The sequence below is a fragment of the Oryzias latipes genome, chromosome 22, assembly GCF_002234675.1.
Source record: "Oryzias latipes chromosome 22, ASM223467v1".
NCBI lineage: Eukaryota > Metazoa > Chordata > Actinopteri > Beloniformes > Adrianichthyidae > Oryzias > Oryzias latipes.
In genome coordinates this window covers 25,092,278-25,111,771 of record NC_019880.2, presented here as the reverse complement: position 1 = coordinate 25,111,771, position 19,494 = coordinate 25,092,278, and the positions used below count along the sequence as shown (strand labels likewise).

Below are 19,494 nucleotides of genomic sequence, written 5' to 3'. Positions count from 1 at the left end.
AAGAAGCTAAATCTGGAACCATTTCACTTTTACTGATGATAAAAAGGCAGAGTGTGGAGTCTAACTTTGGTCAATTAAGAACTACTTGGTCTTAAAGCGAACAGTCAATATTCTCTGATTTCCACCAAAAAAATAAAAATCAGTGTAACAAAAAAACATAGAATGTGTTGTCAAAGTGTTGTTTATTTCCAATATCGCTAAATGGAGCTTCTCCAGTGCTTGAATGTAATATTTGTAATATTTTGATGTGGAAAAACAGCAGTAGGCTGAACTTTAGGAAACTAAAATGTGAATGGATTTACCATTCATTCTTGTTTACTTGTTTGTTTGTACAAACATTTCATTTACACTTTACGATCTTGCAAGAAATCCTGGGGAATTCGGAAAACTTCACTCTTGTTTGTTTGAATGTCAAACTTTATGAGAATAAATCAGAGTAACCACTAAAATGTTTGGAGCATGTAGTAACAGGAATTAACCAGTAGGTGGCGGTGTTTACCGGCTTCATTCTCAGCGTGTCTTATTCACAATAGAGAAAAGTCTGGGACTTTCTTTGTCTTTGTTTTCTGTGACTTCTGCACATTAGTTCACATCCTGGCAGCTTCCAATCTTTAAGTCGTTTACTCATTTAACCTTTTATGGAACTAGAAGAATCTGGTTTAATTAACGGACATGTTCTAGCACGTGACAGTTCTGAGATCCATATCAAAACCCATCTCAGGAAGTCAGAAGAGCTGTGTCAGACACACAGATACACATCTGCAGCGGTTCGTGTCAGAAACTCCACGCGCTGTGTTTCATTGCATCTTTGTCACGCGTTCCCTCATCGGCTGGGGCTGATTCTGGTTTAACCTTTGATCTGAGCCGATCTTTGCTTTCCTTTTCAAACGGTTTGAAATGTGATGTCAGAGAGTCTCCCCAGACTCAAGATGCTAACCTCTGCACTCACAGTCAGGACGTGACCTCTGCTGTGCGCTTCTTTAAAATCTTAAATGAATGCGGTTCACACAAAATTGTAAAAAAAATAATAATAATAAATGAGCAATATTAAAGAATTTTTATTTCTCATTCAAATTAATCAATCAAAAAATTAATTGTTATCCTGTAGCAACTAATTTTATTTCATAAAATGTAATTCATTTAAAGAATTCCCAATTTTTTTGACACAATTCAAAATGAAATATATTAGAAGTTAACAATTTTCATAAAACAAACCACTAACTTTTCCCTAAAATAAATGTGCATAAAAACTTAAAGAAAAAGACAAGTTAAGTGCAACTAAACCAAATAGAAGAAATTACCATTTACCAATTTAAAAATATCTGATTATAAGAAATACATTAAGAATAAAAAACCTAAGGAATTGAAACAAACATCATGTGATATTTTTCAGACTTTCTCCAAGATGAGTTTGTATACTCTACTATTTTCCTTTTCTTTCTTTAGAGATATGCGTCTTTTCTTTAACCCTTGTGCTATCCTAGGCACTTTACCATTGGGAGTGGGGTCATTTAGACCCACTAGACAGTGCTCTGAACCTTTTTTCTTCAATGATTTGTGATCTTCACTGGTGTCCATGGATTACATGAAATCTTTCCACCTTTATCCACCTTTGTCATGGTAGGGAGAACAGGTCAATGCAAGGGGGGGTCATCTAAGATAGCACAAGGGATAAGCAAAGATAAGAGTAAGTTGGTTTCACAGAAACAACTTCATCCCGGGCGGTTACCATCTTGTAGACTCGCGCTGATGACGTCAGGCTCCCAGCAGGGCTGCACTCTGATTGGCTGGTCTTCTGAAAAAGGCAGGAGTTTCCGGTGTCCCTGTTGCTGATTAATCGTCCTCCTCGGGTGTCCCACCCACCGCCCGAGACTCTTATTTCTCTCAGGTTGATGGAGCTGGTGAAGCGGCCCCGATTTGAAGTTGGAGAACCGAACCCCCTGTTGGAACCGTTTCACTTTTCCCCGTGGGGTGCTGCTCCACTTTCTGACAGTTTTACTTTGTTGAACTTCGCAGCGCTTTCTCTTTTTTACGGCCCCGTATCCTTGGCAACACGATCAACTACTGTCCTGCGAAGTTTGGATCAAGTGCTTCGTCGCACCGGACTTCCCACCAACTCCACCGGCCCGAACCGAACTACCTCCAAGGGCAGAAGCAGGGCGTGCGTGGGAACTTTCCAACATCTGAAAAGTTTTAACGGAAACGCACGCCGCGAGACAATAGTGTGAAAGAGGAGCTCGAGCGGGAGGGGGGTTCGATGTCTCGCGGGGCTTTGTTCCGGACACCCGCCTTTAGCCCGGAGCGGACACCAACCGATCGATCAGAGGATTGATGATTGAGCGCGCGGGCTGGCATGGACGCGACTGTGTCGGAGCTGCTGTCCGCCTTCATGGACTCCCCGCTCGTGCTGTGGGTGAGTGCACGCGCGCACACGCAGCGGTGGCCATGATGCCCCCCCTCCCCCCCCCTAGGCCCGGGGTCAGGTGTATCTATCTGCCGTCCGGAAGTTACATGAACAATTCTATCATCAAATCACCCACATTTGTTAATGATAATAAAATAAACACAACAATAAAGCCTCATAACTGTCAGCACGAGCTGATGACGAACCGTTTTGGGCGGAGCCTAAAATGATTAATAATTACGTTAGTCGAGCCTCACTTATAAGATTCATATTAATTAGTTAAATAAAAGGGTCGATTTTTATAGCAGGTGTTTACAATAAAACATATTTTCTGTTTCTAATGTAGTTGAAAATATTTATACTATAGTTTACTCTGAATCTATAGATTATGTAAACCACAAATGTCAACCTCAAGGCCCGGGGGCCAAATGTGGCCCTCCATGTCATTTTATGTGGCCCCCGAGAGCATAAAAGTTTTTGATTTCTTAAAATAAAAAATAAAAATTGGTGTCTATTTATTCATGTCTACGGGGGAATCTGCCTTGAAATATTGGATTGGGCAACTATACATTATGACTCAAATACTGTCCATATAACCTAACCTGACAGAATCTAATTTAAAAGGATTTATGCTAGAGGAACAAGCAAACATATGTTTTCTATGCAACTGTAATTGTCACTTTCAAAAGTTATAATAAATAAATAAATTAGTTGTTTAACATTAAGGAGTAATTACATGTATGTTTCATTACATTTAGTTGTATGTATAAGTTACATCTGGCCCTTTGAGGACAGCCGCTATGCTGATGTGGCCCCTCAGTGAAAATGAGTTTGACCCCCCTGATGTAAACGTATCATTTTCTGTTCATAAACTTTTTTTGAATGGGAAAAAACTAACTTTAAGTCTCTCTCTGACCTTCTTTTGATCTATTGGAAAGCAGTGGTGTTTTAATGAAGATTATTCCATTTTTATCCCAAATGAATAAAAACAACAACCTGTCCAGCGCAGCAGGAGTTCAGGTTTTTGTCTGCTACTGACTCACAACTATTTGCATAAAGAAATATTCTAAAAAGGCCATTTTGGGCTTTAAATTTCTTAATTTATGTCCTCCATCATAAGAAAAATGCCACAAAAAGATTTTAAATAACACGATTTTTGTCACAGAGTCTTTAAATCTCAAAATTTGGCAGCAAAAAGTTTTCTATTTAAATGTACTACAAGTTTACTTAGTCTATACTAAAAGTGAGGCGGTACACTTAAAGATCTTTTTTATATATAATATTCAGTGTACTTGTACACTACATGATGTATATTCTTGCTAATAAACTTCATTGTACTATGCTATTTCTAAGGGCATGCAGTAACTCATTCTTTACATTTAAAGACATTTCCTTCTACTTTGACAGAATGTTTTTATAGAAAAAAACCAAACACATTTCCAGCTAACTTTCAAACAACATTCTGTTTGAGTCAGCAGGCAAATCGACAAACGGCTTATCTTTAGATCATTTGAATATTGTTGCAGCACATCCTCATACAAAGCCTGAGAAAGTGAGTCCATCCAGAACCAACTGCATGCTGGGAAATAGCTGACTCTCATCACAGAGGTGCTGGAGAAATGGGTTGTTCTCTTTGCTAGTAGAGGTTTACTTTAGATTTTGTGGTTCAGATCGGTGTCTTCATGTTTTCAAAGGGAAACACAGACGGCTAGTTCTTATTCTAAATAAATCCATGGTCAGTCACTAAATGAAGGTAAAGACTGCTTGAACTAAACTGATGTTCTGAAACCTTTGATGGCGTTGAATCAGATCCGACAGGAAGAACGTTTTCGGCGCCTTCCTGTGCAGAGGTTTGTTGGAAACAATCTGCTGCAGCTTTTCGTCTCCTCCCTTCATCACCAACCAGCAGGTTATTAGCCTGCTGACACTTCCTGTTCCAATGTGACCTCACATCCTGTTGACCCGGCTGGTCAAACAGCTCTGATTCAGCCTCATGGGAGGAAAAGGACCACTTTCTCCTCACTGTTTGGGTTTTTGGAGAATCAGTTGATTAGTGTTTGTGTGTGCGTGCGGCCAGTGAGGGGTCAGTGCTGGCACCTTACCAACAACTGGAGTGCAGCGTACATCACAAGTGTGTGCAGACTCACAAACACTTCCCACACGCGCGACAATGGTACGCCCCGTCTTCATGTGTCCCTTGAGGGCGCTGCAGGGGCCTCAGAGGAACTGCAAGACGAACCTGCGCTCCTCCCTGAGGCTCTCCGCCGGCCCAGACAGCCCTGTGTGGGACAACCCCCCAGGGCCGGTGCATGTGATGAAGGCTTGAGTCTGGATGTGAACATGTATTATGTGCAGCATTTGTGAGTCATTACCAAAAGGATTAGCAAAGTTTTATCACGTCTGGTTTCATCACAGCAGCAGCTCTGACAGTTGAGTTGGAGACATGCGAAAATACTTTTACTTTTATTTGAGCGACTGCAGTCACACACACACACACACACACACCCACACACACACACACACACACACACACACACACACACACACACACACACCACATTATGGATCAGCACAAATGACAGTGAGGTAAAGCTGAGGAAGCTGGCTATTCACAGAGTGCCGTTTCTTTTGGTTCATAAGTCTCTACAAGCGTGTATCAAACTCCACACGCATCCAGCCCATTCATAGAAAGATGAATGAAGAAAACCGTGCAGAAAAGGTGAACATCAGCAGAAACATCTGCAGACTCCCGAGACGAGGACTTCTGCTGGACTTTAAAGATCCTCAACAGGACGGATCGTGAACTCACGCTGCCACACTAGGAAGCATGTCAGCCGTGTCAGATCTGGACCAAGTCCTGTCTTTAGATCAGAATAAAGTCATTTAGGACTTTGGAGGAAGAGAGGACGGGCTGCTGGAGGTCCACAAAGACGTTTCCAGTCTGTGGTTGTGGAGCCGTGTCTTCCTCTGGTCCAAAGGTCAGCGAGGTCGGAGCTCCTCATGCTTCTTTTGGTGACTCTCCTGCTTTCGTTTTTGCCTCCAGAAGTGATCTTTCAAAGATGTTTCATTAGCTGTAAATTAAAACATTAAAAGGAACAGAATAAAACATTTGAAGTCTGTACATTTGTGGGAAATGTTCACATGTGAACTGAACCAATTTGATTTGATTTCTTAAAGTCTGGCCTGTTTTTAGCAGGTCCCTGCTCTGCTACACCCAACACTCAGACTCATATTACACACGACATGACAAAACGAAAGAAAAAAAATCAAATGTAGTTTGACTAACATCTCATAGAGAGGCTGCTGTTGGTGATGTGAAGGTGCTGTGAGCAGCAGCGTCTTGTTCAGCTGTCTTCATAGTGGATCAAACAAACATTACTTGGACAATGATCTCCAACCTTTTTCAGGCCACGGACCGACCATAAGAGGCTCTGGTATCAGGCTTCTGGTACGTGAGAATAACTGTCTGAATTAAAAAACTCCTGGTTTTGTCTTTAAACAGTTTCCGTACTTCGGTTTCCGCACCGACTCTTTTCTCCCCAAAGACGTTTTTATTTCGTTCTTTATTTTTTTAGCTTTGGGCTCAACTTTGCAGTCGGAGCAGCTGCTTAGAGTCACGTGATGCATCAAGACAGACGGATGTGGTGAACAGAATCTCTACATACCACCATCAATTAGGACCACTTTGAACCAACCGTTGAATACCATGCCATTCTTCTCACTCAATCACATCTTCACCTCTAAATTTATGAATTGTTTTCTCCATACTAGGCAGTTCACCCCCTCCTCCACCCTGTTCTCCACCTGGATTGGTGATTTAGCATGGTCTAGCCTCTAACCACCATCAGCTTTTTGGTGCTGGAGTCGTCTGGTCTGAGTTAATCCCAAGCACGCAAAACCTCATAAGCCTGGAACCTAACCGCCAAAGTTTATAGACTTATCAATGCTGGTTTTTCTGTCACACAAATAAATCTTTACTGGCATTTCTGACGACTCTCCTGTGGATGTGAGAGCCGTCTCTGGTTTGAATCCCGGCTGGGGCCTTTCTGTGTAGAGTTTGCATGTTCTCCCCGTTTTTGTCCGGGCACTCCGGCTTCCTTTGCCCTGCAACAACCTGTTCCAGGTGTACCCCGCCTTCATCCTACAGTACCTGTGACGGATGTGTGTGACGCCAACCCCACAACCCCAAAAGGGATATACATTAATATATATATACTAAGAAGATGGATAGAACTCTGTTATAACATTTAATATGAATAAAACCAAAGTAGAGCAGTAATAGATGCTCAGACTTAATACCCCTTATCATTGCTGTGTTTATTTCAACCATTGTTGTAACCACAAAAAAGTCTGCTTAGCTGCACCAATGTTGTTTAAAGGGTCAATACAGCAAACTGATTAGTTTTACTCTGGACTGTAACCACATTTGGACTCAAACTAACAATCCTCTGGTGGAAAAAAGTTCCCATTTCAGAACACCCCAGATGTGTCTGACCTGGTTCTAAAACTACCAAGAAGTTGCAGTTTCTGCAGCCGTTTAAGTGCTGAAAGTCTCCCAACACTAACGCCATCTCCTCTGTGTGTCTGCAGGTGCGGTCTTTGGGCCCGTTGGGGTCATGTGACGGCATGGGTCTAGAGGAGCCGGTCCGAATGTTCATGGAGCTGGTGGACGGCGTCTTCTTGCACAAGATCCTGACCCACATGTGAGCGCCTTGTTTGAGCCTGTTTGAACGTTTGCTGTGTGTCTTCTTGTGCAGAGCTATGCAGTATGACCAATGTGGTCGCACGTGCAACGTAATTTATTAATAGAGCAACCAGTAACAATCTCAGGTTGCAACAGTGGATAGGTGAGCAGCTTTTAAAAATGCAACACCTGCTGCATTGGGCAGTAATGTTACATCTACATTTCAGTTTTTTGACATTAAAAGAAATGAGAGAAGAGAAAGAAGTGGCTGAGAATGCTGTTTAAGGGGCTGAAAATGGGCTTTATGATGGAGTCCATGCAGAATTGGCCTGATTTGACTCCAATTAAAAAATACGAGTTAGTTTGAATGCAAATTTGAGTGCAGAGAGCGAGGGAGGAAAATAGAAAAAAGGACAGATTTAGACTTAAATAGAATAGAATAGAAGGCTTTATTGTCATCACACCAGGAGCCCATGACAAATTAAAGGTGGCCATCATGTCAAGGTGCATTAGGAATCATAAGAAATCATTGTGAGGCTGATGATTAAACCAAAATCTAACTTTTTACTGATAATGTATTAACTTGAAGCACTGGGAGGCCGGGGGTGGAATCCTAAAATCTATTTTGGTGTATTAATTTCTAAAAGAGCAGCTAGACCAGTTTCACCGCTCAGATACAGTAAAGCCCATAATCAATGGTGTTTATTGTTAAGACTAGGAAGACTACTGCTGGCAGTAGTCGATTAGTGACTAATTCTTTTCCTACATTTTAGAGATGAAACACCAAAAAGCTCAAAGCATCTATAAAACTCATTTCACGCTGTGAGAAATGCACCGTCTGGGTTTGTCCTCTCCCCTTCAGCAGCAGACGGCAACAAATGGACAGAAGTTTAAGAACAACTCGCACCAAAGAAGAAGAAGCACAAACACAAAAATGTAGTCTACAGCCCTATCGTGTATTTGACCTGATCTGGATTTCCTGTGTGTGTGTGTGTGTGTGTGTGTGTGTGTGTGTGTGTGTGTGTGTGTGCGTGTGTGTATTTGCATGACCACATCCTGACTTGCTGCTTTCAGGTTATAAATGTCAGAGCCAGATGTGTGGCTCAGGGCTGGCGGTGAGCAACACCATAGTAATGAGAGACTTACTTCTATAGTGAAGAACCAGCAGCCCCCCCCCCGTAATGTTCTTTATAGGTATTCTATAACTGTGAGGGACACAATGTAAAAACAAATCCAGGAAATGCAATGTTTGATCTTTGTATGATGGAGTAGAAAATAAGTATTTGAGCAATAACAAAAGTTAACCTCAATACTTTGTCATTGACAACCTAAGTTATATTACTTGGTCCATTCTTCCATCCAGATCTTCTCAAGAGCTATCATTTTCAGGGGTTTTGCTGGACGACACACATTTTAAACTCCCTCCTCAGATTCTCTTTGGATTAAGGTGCAGAGACTGACCAGGGCACTCCAGAACTTTCAAAAACCTTTTACGTAGCTGCTCCTTCATGATGTGGTCGATGTGTTTGTGGTCATTGTCACGGCCCTAACCTCCCAAACACGGAGAGTGGCGTTTTCACCAAAGAGTTCTATTTTGAATGAATAGCTTTATTGTCATTCTAACAGGACAGGTGCGTCTTTGTCGTACCTGTACCTGTGATATTGTTTTTCTTCCATCTTCTAATAACTGCTCAAACAGTTGATCCTTCCTGATCAAGGTGCTTACGTATTGTAAATTTGTCTCTGTAATATTGTCTCAGTCTTGTCTGCTCCTTGTTGGTGTCTTCCATTTCATGATGTCAACCTAGAGTTGGCCTCGGCAGCATTTCTGCGTTTTGTCCACGAAAACAAGCAACATCTGCACTTTTGGGGGGCTGATGCTCAGAGCGCAGGTTTTTAGAGGAATACTCAGAGATGCATGAATGGATCAAAATACAGCTTTAGGGATGTTTTTCATGAAGAATTAACATTATAACACACTTCAACGCTGAAAGTTGATTTTGCATGTCATAGGCCCTTTAAAAATCATTTCATTGTTTATTACATTGTTTCTCTCTATTGAAGTGTTTCTATGATTAACATTACATTAACATTATGAGTAACTCTCGTCTTCTTAAGTTGTCCAACTTACAGAATCAGTGACTGCCTGATAATGTTTTTACCCCACTGTAGTTAAAAAGGCAGACAGACATCCACGTTCTGATGAATAGTGCAGGAGTGGTGACAATGAGAACATTTATGAACGTGAATACAGTACCAATCATCAACAAAGCAAACTTTTTATTTATAAAGATGTGAGGTAAGATAACCTCTCTTTCTTCAGAAATCGTTGAGACCGGTTCAGATTGGAAACCGTTTTAAGTGTTTTTTCTGCAGCTTGTTGTTTTCAGGTTCAACACAGTACAGTTTCATTTCATGACTTCATTCTTCATGAAACAAACACTATGTTATGAGAAGAGTAACTCCAGAAGGACTCATGTGACAAACAGCAGTGTTCCAGAAGTCGGTTTCCTCTGGCAAAGTAAAGGATCATGTATTTCACAAATTGATCATAACTCATTTGAAAAGTTGGACAACTAGGTTCTCATGAGAGCAACAGCTCTACCTAACAGGACTTTTTTGAAAAGACTGTTTTACTTGCTTCACACGGCTATGGTTGTGTTGCCGTACAGCTTAAAGTTTTTGCATAAAAGCAACGAAGAAGCAACATAGTGTCCCTGAGTGTGCATCATATTACAAATAGCATTTATTGGGAATTTTCCCAAAAGTCCCACATGTTTAGCTAGGGTACCCAGTTTTATTAGGCCAATCGTTCCTCAAGTTAGTCTCGTCTGAATCCAGATGTCTGTTTGTGCGCCACAGCTTCATTTCCAAACAAATGTTTTAGACCAGTTCTAAAGAGGTTAGGTGTTGTAGAGTAAATCCATAAAGACCAGAACAGAGGGCTAGTTTGGTCTGGCAGCATCACTCTTCAGAGGTATACAATGTAGGGATGTGCCTGGAAACAAGTTGTTTTATTGTTCTTAATGGAACAAGAACGTAAAGACATTTTTTTCCCCATCAAGTTCAAGTTCATGCGTTGTCATGTGACGCATAGTCGTATGAGAACTTTGTATTGTAATTTGAATTATTCCAATTTTCTAAAATTGTAAATGTGTGAATCATTGACTGTATAAATGGCGTATACTTGTTTTGGGCTTTTCTACAGTCACAGTCCCATTTATTTGCACATTCACACACTGCCAGACACTGGCACCGACCTTTCACCAGAGGCAAGGTGGGGTTCAGTGCCCTTGCCCAAGGACACTTTGACATTTGTGCCAGCAAGGCGGGAATCAAACCTGCAATCTGCCAATCAGAGCCACGGCCACTCCACTCTCTAAAGAGCTGGACTGAGTGTGACGTCACCCATAGAAAGCGGCTTACTGCAGCTCCAATGAATAGAAGTTGTTTCAGTCGCCATTTTGTTTGCAATACAGATGTTAGTAGGCACAGTGCAGTGATTGTGATGGTCTAATGAGACGACAGACCAATCAGAGACAAACTGTGCTTTTTTCATTACTTCTGATTTCTTCTTCTATCACTTTAGCAATTGCACTGATCAGTTCAATTTGTATTTTCCCTGAAGTCCCACTAAACACTTTAGAAGAATTATTAGTAGAGGGGTCGTAATGTAAGTCCGTATTGCTCTCAGCAATGAGAGAAAGAAGCTCCAAGAAGTAGTTTCCTCTGTTCCTGGATCCAGCGCTTTCACCGTGTCCCCGAAATGAAAGTTGTTGCTTGCCCAAATAAATGACACAGTCTTTCAGTCTTTTTAAGATTACTCTTTTTTTCTTCACCTTTTCGTTATGAAGCTCTGTTTCCTTGCGCACCTGCTGTTTCGATCTCCTTTCCACAAAAGTTTGGAGAGTACGTCCAATCGGAAGGTCTGAAAACTCTGACTTTGCCTAAGCCTGCTAGAAAGCCCTGCTGACAACTCAAAATCTGATTGGTTGAAGGCAATGAATGTCCGACATTGATTTTGCTTTAGGGAGCCCTTCAGAACACCCTGCCTGACAACAAAAGACAGGAATGCGATTGGTTAAATGCTCTGATGTGAAAATACGTCTATCTGGAAGCAGCATAACCATCATAAACACAATAAAAGGGAATGGAGAGACTATTTGGAATCATTTAATGAGTATGCATGGACAAAATATAGTTAACACATGATTCAGATATTTTTTAGGCCTTCAGAAAAGGTGTGAATGCTTCAAAGTAGGGCTGCACAATATGACGAAGACTTGCGATTTGCGATGGATGAACAAACAGCAAAACATCTTAATACATAACTTTCATTTCACTGCAACTTTTTATTCTAAGTAATAGTCAATAGGGTTGGGCGATGTCCCCTAATTTGGCCGTTGACGATGTTTGCTGTCAACCATCACGATGACATCGTCGGGGGGGGGGGGGGGGGGGGGGGTATTTTTACATTTTTCGTTCTTATATAACTGCTATTCGTTATTTTGCTTTTTTCATTTTATTCCCAACTACTGGTTACTCCGCGATGATCCAGTATAAACTGAGGGAAGTGACTTTAACAAAATAAGTAACAAGCAAGATAGAAAAGAAGTGTAGTCGCTCCCGCACTTATTAATTAGTGAAGTGGACCGGCGGAGCGCGGACTTAAAGCTTTGTGTTTGATGGGAAGGGGGGGGGGGGTACATGAGCGGTATGTGTGGGAGATTTAAGACTGCGATCCGTCCCGCAGCTCTAGGGGTACAAGCAACCGAACTCAGAACCGGGTCTAAAAGTGTGTGTCTGTGCACAGCTCGGATCGTCAGCACACACAGCGGTTTGAGCTTCAAAGCAGAAATGTCGCTCAGTCCTTAGAAAACATTCAAACAATCACGCGGATTTGTGTTTCCAGTCGTGTCCCGACTAAATAAAGGCTGATGTTATTCTTACACGTTTACGTGCAGCGCCACCCAAAGCTAATGTTGTTAGCCCGTGTTAGCATACTGCTAATCCTGGCTCCGTTCAGAAAAAGCACTGACCACACAGATTAAAATTCAAATGATGAGCGAACAGGTGTTTGATAATAACCGTAACATTATTAAAAGCACGTTTAGAAGATCATCTCGTATTTTACCGAGCTGACATGTCAATATATATAGCCGCTCGGTGCTGTTATGGTTTTGTATTGAATTGTTACATTCAATAAAGTTTGGAAAAAAAGCCGCTCGGCGGAAGTTGTATCCCCTTCCGGTTTTCAAACTGCGCATGTGCGAATACTGCGCATGTGCGAATGATTTATTCCGACCGAAATTGTGACCTTAGTGAACGTTTTTATATTCTGAAAACATTTTTCTGGGCCCATCTACACGGTTGGATTCTAATCCGACCATTGATCCCATCAAGATATTTTGTACATGTAACCGCGGCTTATGGTGTCGACGCGCAACGTGGCGGGGGCGTGGCATCACGATGGTGGTCTCTCCATCGGGATGTCAGTCACCCATCACGATGGACGATGATATCCATCGGCACAACCCTAATAGTCAACATAACTTAAATTAAAGGATTTATTTGATTCGTTAAATATGTCAAGCTGCCATTACATTGCTTTAGCACATTTTTGGTAACCATTTATTGCAATTTCGCTGACTTTTGCGATATGAGTATCTTCACAGCTCGATATCGCGATAACGATAACTTTGTGATTTACTGTTCTGGCCTACTTCAAAGCATTTACGCAATTGAATTCCAGATTCCTTTTTTCTACCATCCAGATTTTGGACGTCCATAACTCTTCATCCGCTTCATTTAATCCATTCAACTATCAAAACGTTTAACGCTTTCATGAAATTATTCAACCAAAAAAAATGAATGGGATAACCTTTAAATTCCCCAAATCGCACTAAAGTCTTTCAGCTGTAGGATACGAAAATGTCAAGACATTCAGCTCAAAACAGCATTAACTATTAGACAACTCTGCAGACAATGGGCTCTTGAGTTTGTATATTTCTTTTTAAATTTCCTGACAGTTTTTACACAATCGCAGTTAAATGTTTTATGAAAATTTCAAATCATTTTTGAATTTTTAAAGGAAGTCTATGATGCCAAATGTTCTAGAGCTGGAGTGGTGATGTCATCGCTGAGAGTTTAGAGAGGGTTTTTTTTAAGACTATTTTTCTCCAATATGCTCCCTTAATCACAGTCATGATTTTTTTTTCTGTAAAAAGTAGTAAAATGTCTTTTACTACTTTTTTCTGAACTCTACTATACGGGTCATTTTAAATCAGATGACTTTTTCCCTCTCAAATCTTAACTTGCAGTTGTGAGAACAAAGTTGACCCTGAAGACATGAAAGCAGCACACATTTAGCCCTAAGTGTTGGGTTTCTTATAAGGGTTCTATTGTTTGAGAAGTAAAGTGGTTTTGAAAATCTGAACTTTTGTTTGAAGGGAGTAAAAACTGCCATTGAACAATGGCTTTGTATGGGATTCTCAGCTCTGCAGAGGGGGGGCTTTGTCTTTACACTTCTAAGAAATTTCACATCAAGACTCTATGCTTAAGACGAATGAAATGTATCCTGTAGGAGTCCTCTACTTCTGAGTTTTACATAACTAAAAAAATATCAGGGTGTAGAAACAGCATCCAGTAGTGAAGGGGTGTGTCAGCAGCAGCTTCTGCCTTCCAGACACACTGGAGGCACATTGGTCATTTATTTGGTCAATATTGATAAGCAAGTTTCAGGTATTTTAAAATTACGCGGTTGCTTTAGCCTTTTCCTCAACCATTCAGCCCAAAGCATCCACACTTACCTCATTGAAGGTAGGTTGATGCGATGTATCTAGTTTTAGTGATATTCCCCATGAGCTCAGCATTAAACATATTTACATGAGTGTTACATTCATTTGAAGTTGGGGTGAATTTTAACCCACATCAAAATACTTACGATTCCAATTCACTGTTTTTTTTTGGTGAAAATTATTCCTGGTTCTTATGTTTTCTCAACTGTCCATGATTCTTTCTCAACCTAATGGGACACTGCCCTCATTTTAAAGTTAATCTGCATGTTGGATCAGAATACTGTTAGAAAGTAGTTTCACTTCTTGATTCAGAAAAAAAGTTTTCAAAAATGACAGTAAAGGGGCATTTTTGAGTTTTTCAGTAGACCCAGCTGGAGCTCGGCTGAGCTGTGATCCAGTCATCTCTATACGTCTTCTAACCAATAATAATTAACCAGACTTTGGGGTTTATGTGGGATGTTTGAAAAACAGGATCAGCATGTATTCTTTGTACATGTGCTGGTCTGTAGGTATGAAGCTGCTGTGTCGTCTGAACTCTCCTCTTCTGTCTCTAAACTGCACATATTGATGCTTCAGACATTGTCTTTGGAAACAATGGTAATCAGCCTTTTGTTCCGCACCATCCTGCTGTTGTGGCTGACTGTGTGATTAGGACCTGTTCTGGGCTTAAGGGGAAAGTGGGTTACCCGGGGGGGGGTCTTGGTGTCCAATTGTGAGACTGTTGGTGAATCTGTCAGTCAGAGAAGCAATCAGCTGTTAAATCAGCCTTTGACATCTCAAAACTGAAAGCTGAGCTGTCTGTCTGTCTACCGCCATGCATCTTGGCTGAGCAGACAACGCAGTGAAACGATACAAGAATACTTAGTAACATTTGGAAGAATGGAGTTTCACTTGCAACATTTGATGTGGATACTAAAAATCGATGATTTAATTTATTTATTTTTTGTTTGTTTTTCATGGAAACATTTAAAAAGGCTTCTTTAAGTTTTAAACATTTTTAAATCATAGAAAATGTTGCTGCATTTTATTTTAGTTAACGTTACATTTTGAAGCTGTTAATCCAAATTTATGTGGAGGTTATTAAGTAGCAATTTAGTTTCATACTATACAAAGTACATTGCTTCAAAAAAATAAACAGTCTTATATACTAAAATTCTATAAACTAAAACGTACAGTTTGTGTAGTCAATTTTTTAATACTTGTTTAACAGTTTGGAAGTGCTAGATACCTAAATCTTCTTCATCATTATATGCATGTTTAACTTTGAAGCTGCACACACACATGGAGGCGTGGTCTTTTGATTGACACATGACTGTTAAAACCTCAGATCTAGAACAGATTTGTGTTTCACAACTATGTCCCATTTTTGGGAACAAACCGTGAACAGTGAGTTCATAACCTGTCTTCCATCCCGACAGACCATCATCACACACAAGCAGTAGCCCCACCACCTACACCTTTAGAGTTACTCAACCTAGACATATCACTCTACCAGTCCCTCAGTGTATGAAGTGTGTGTGTGTGTGTGTGTGTGTCTGGTAAGTGTGTTTTTATGCATTCATGCATTCTGTGTGTGCGCAAACAAGTGTGCATTGGTCTTTGCGTACTTTGATGGGTTTTAGATGTTGACCTGAGTTAGAAGACGGCCTCAGACTACCCTTCCTTTGGTTTCCCTTCTAGTTCAGCATCTGCTTGTCCAGACAAACACCAGATGTGCAGACTGATGAAGTCGTCGCTGTCCAGGTTATAAAATGTCATAGAGAAACTAGTGCGGGATGTAAACAGATTGACCTGTCGGTTCAAGACTGAGAAATAAAAGCAGAAGATGTGTAGCTGATGACATGAACTCGCAGCTTTACCGACCCCTCCCCCCTGTCTTTTAAACTCTTAAAAACCGTGTCAGCGTTAAAGTGACGCCATGACCGTTTGGTAAGTCATGCGGACTGTTCGACCTCCCCCTTTGTTGACATGCAAATCAGTCTGGCATACTGTGGAGATGTGAGCATAAATCCCTGTAGCACTATAGTTTCCCAAGAGTATCGGGGGTGGGGGTGGGGGGTGCATGTGTGTGTCTCTCTCTTTGTGCCATGGAACAGCCGTTAACGTCACTTCTAAGAGCTGCTGTGTTGTGTGTGTGTTACCATAGTGACCCGAGTCCCACCAACCAGAGGCTGACCAAGAACGTGAACAACGACATGTCACTGCGCCTCCACAACCTGACCGTCCTCACCAGACACATTAAGACGTACTACCAGGTATGTTTCACAAGTCACACAAACACCCTGCAATGGGAGAAGTAGGCCGGGCTCACTGGTTAGAGTTTATTCTGCCCATCTCAACAATGTTCCAAAAGCACCAACTGGACGGGAGCAGTAAAAGGCTGAATCTCTGTCAAGTTTTCCAGTGGTTCCATCAATCTGTCAAAAACAGTGTATTTAATCATGTGCAAGTTATAACTTTATTAAGATTACAACCCCTGACTGAATGTGTTAACACTATTGACTGATGTCATCCATATAAAATGCCATATTTCCGGCTACAAAAAACTAAGTAAATTCAGTGGCCATTTTTGGGATATGGTCGAGGCCATGTTGGAACCATTGACAATAAATGAGAAATGGACTGTACAAACTCTTCCCCCTTTGCTTTCCAAGTAGGAAGTACCCGCTGGCCCCAAAAAGCCCAAATCCCATAGACTTCTATTGAGAAATGAACCGGTTACTAGGGTTGGGCTATGTCTCTTAAGTTGCCAGTTGACGATGTTTGCAGTAAACCATCGGGATGGACGATGATATCGTCTGGGGGGGGGGGGGGGGGGGGGTAATTTTTCTTTATTATATAAACATTATTCGTTATTTTACTTTATTACTTTATTTCCCAACTAATGACTTATCTGCGATGATCCAGTATAAACTGAGGGAAGTGACTTCAACAGGAAAAAAATATAAACAATAGAAAAGAAGTAGTCCGCTCCCGCACTTAATTACTCAAGTGGACCGGTGGAGTGTGGACTTACAGCTTTGTGTTTGAGGGGAAGGGGGGGACGCTTTGTTACATGTGCGGTATGTGTGGGAAATTTAGGACTGTGATCCGCCCCGCAGCTCTAGGTGAACGAGCTACCGAACTCAGGACTCAGGAGAACCGGGTCTAAAAGTGTGTGTCAGGGCAGAGCTCGGACCGCCAGAACACACACAGCGGCTTTGTTTGGGGCAGTGTGTTAGCTTTTCAAAGCAGACATGTAGCTTAGTCCTTAGAAATCGTTTAAACAATCACGTGGATTTGTGTTTCCAGTCGTGTCTCGACTAAATAAAGGTTAATGTTATTCCCACATATTTACGTGCATCCAAAATGCAGATTCGGTCATTTCCGGCATGGATTTATGTTTATCCAAAGCTATTGTTGTTAAGGACAAGTAAAGCACGTTTAGAAGATTATCTAGTATATTACTGAGCTGCCAGATATCTATGTATGTAGCCGCTCGGCGGACCTAGTTTCCTCTTCCGGTATTTCAAACCCTACTGTGCATGTGCGAATGATTTATTCCTACTGAAAGTGTGCCCCATTTGAACGTTTGTTATAATCGAAAAAGGTTTTTCTGGGTCCATGTACACGGTTGGATTCTAATCCGACCATTGATCCGATCAAGATATTTTGTGCATGTAACCGAGGCTTATGGTGTCGACTCGGAGCGTGGCGGGGGCGTGGCATCACGATGGTGTCTCTCCATCGTGAGGTCAGTCACCCATCACGATGGACACAACCCTACTGGTTACTCAGTCACTACGTTCTTTACAATAACCATTCTCGCTCTACTACCTTTTATTAACATGTTCTTGCTAGTCAAACTTCTTTTTTTATATTTTTGTTGTAGCACAAGCTATCCAAGTTATAAATTGACCAATCAGAGACCTTGATAAAAGTAGGTGGCCTTGCGTCGAGCGTTCGAAGCATTTGACTGACAGATTCCCTGGAGCTTGATTTGAGTCGAAGGGGTGTGGCCTTCTAACATGCTTTCTCCTGATTGGAGAGAGTGGTTGATATATAAATGTAGACAGACCTATCACGACTTACTGAGGACGTCTGGTTCAAACATGGCGTCCTCAAACATGGCAAACGGATGTGTTTTTTACGCCTTTCTAGGACATTTACTAGACATTAGCGTTTGTAGCTCTCTCATTTATGCATTTTAATTGTTAATATGCTGCTTATAAAACATTTATAAGCATTTCTTAAACCTTTATGAGACATTTTTAAGCATTTGAAGATGTCCTTAAACATCATTTGAAGCATTAGATAAGCAGATCAACTGTGTCTCACTTAATAATTATGGCCCGCAGCAGCAGTCACTGACTGCAAGGACCATATTGTTTTCGCAGTTGGAACGACGACTTCGCCGCCTTTCAGCGAGAATTTGACCCCCGCCGCATGCTCGAAAAGTCACCAAAACGTGCACACACCCTGGATAAATTGCAAATGAATTTTCCACAAAGTCAACGTCACCCCCCCGAAGACGATGACATCACGGCCAGCGATCCCGTCAAAAAAATGAATGGGCCGAAAATCGCGTATGGGGCCGAACAAAATGTACTTCAAAATACGGCCGCGAAACCAAGACACACGTGTCGTGGATATCCCAAAGATGTTTTGAAATCATTATGGGACGGCCACACGACCTACGGCTTGGCGGCCATTTTGTGGCGAACTCTGAGAATTGGCGATTTTCGTGTTTTCCCACAATATGGGGAAAAGACACTTTTGTTTGAACGATTTTCACGCAATTGCACACACTTGCTGCCAGCTCCAGTCTACAAACACCCCAGAAGTGTCGTTGACCTTTGACCTTGGGAAAAGGCCGCCATCTGGAATTTTCTCAAAAAAGCACCTTTAGCACCAGATACAAACGAAAACTCGTCGTTGGAATTTTCATCAATCGTCTCGTAACTTTTCGGGCACCAACGGCCAGCTACTCTGGACAAAATGTTGGAATTAGAAGTTGTAGATTTTGAACGGTGTGCGCGTGGCGAGCTAGCAACCGTTGCCATCTTGGCTAGCTCGCACATTTTTCATCGGAATGTCGTGAAGAGGAAATATGCGATTCCTTGGCCCGCGCTGAACAAAACGATGCTACGCACGACAAGATCGATAAAGGAATGTGGGCGTGGTAAGCAAAAAACTGTCGCAAAAAAATGTGCAGACTCGGCAAAAACGAAAAAATTCGGAACTTTTATTTTGAGAATCGACTAACGAAACCAATATACCCTTGTCCGCGATATCCAAAGGACGTTTTGAAATCATTACGGGATGGTGACACGACCTACGGTTTGGCGGCCATTTTGTGCCAAAATCTGCCATTTTGCGTTTTTCGCGTTTTTACACAATATGAAAAAATGAACTTTTTTTCGAGCGATTTTCACGAAATTCGACTCACATGTTGCTAGAGCAAGTCCACAACTACCTCTGGAGTTTCGTCCACCTTTGACTTCGGGGAAAGGCCGCCATCTTGAATTTTCTATAAAAAACACCTTTATCACCAGATTCAAACGTAAACTTGTCATTGGAATTTTCATCGATTGTCTCGAAACTTTTTGGGCATCAATGGCAGGCTACTC

At 41.5% G+C, this 19,494-nt stretch overlaps 1 protein-coding gene across 4 annotated transcripts in view; it reads left to right on the top strand.

The window, feature by feature from the left end:
• The first annotated feature begins 1,637 nt into the window (after positions 1-1,637).
• LOC101164937 (protein Daple-like) overlaps positions 1,638-19,494 on the top strand; it is a 59,570-nt gene continuing 41,713 nt past the window's right edge. For 2 of the 4 annotated variants that reach the window (XM_023951515.1, XM_023951514.1), the window contains exons 1-3: positions 1,640-2,413; positions 6,995-7,107; positions 16,032-16,140. In XM_023951515.1, coding sequence (XP_023807283.1) covers positions 2,354-2,413; positions 6,995-7,107; positions 16,032-16,140 — 282 coding nt within the window. In that variant the 5' untranslated portion in view covers positions 1,640-2,353. Of the gene's footprint in view, positions 2,414-6,994; positions 7,108-16,031; positions 16,141-19,494 lie in introns of all 4 variants that reach the window. The other 2 variants (XR_002872612.1, XM_023951516.1) reach the window with 2 other exon arrangements.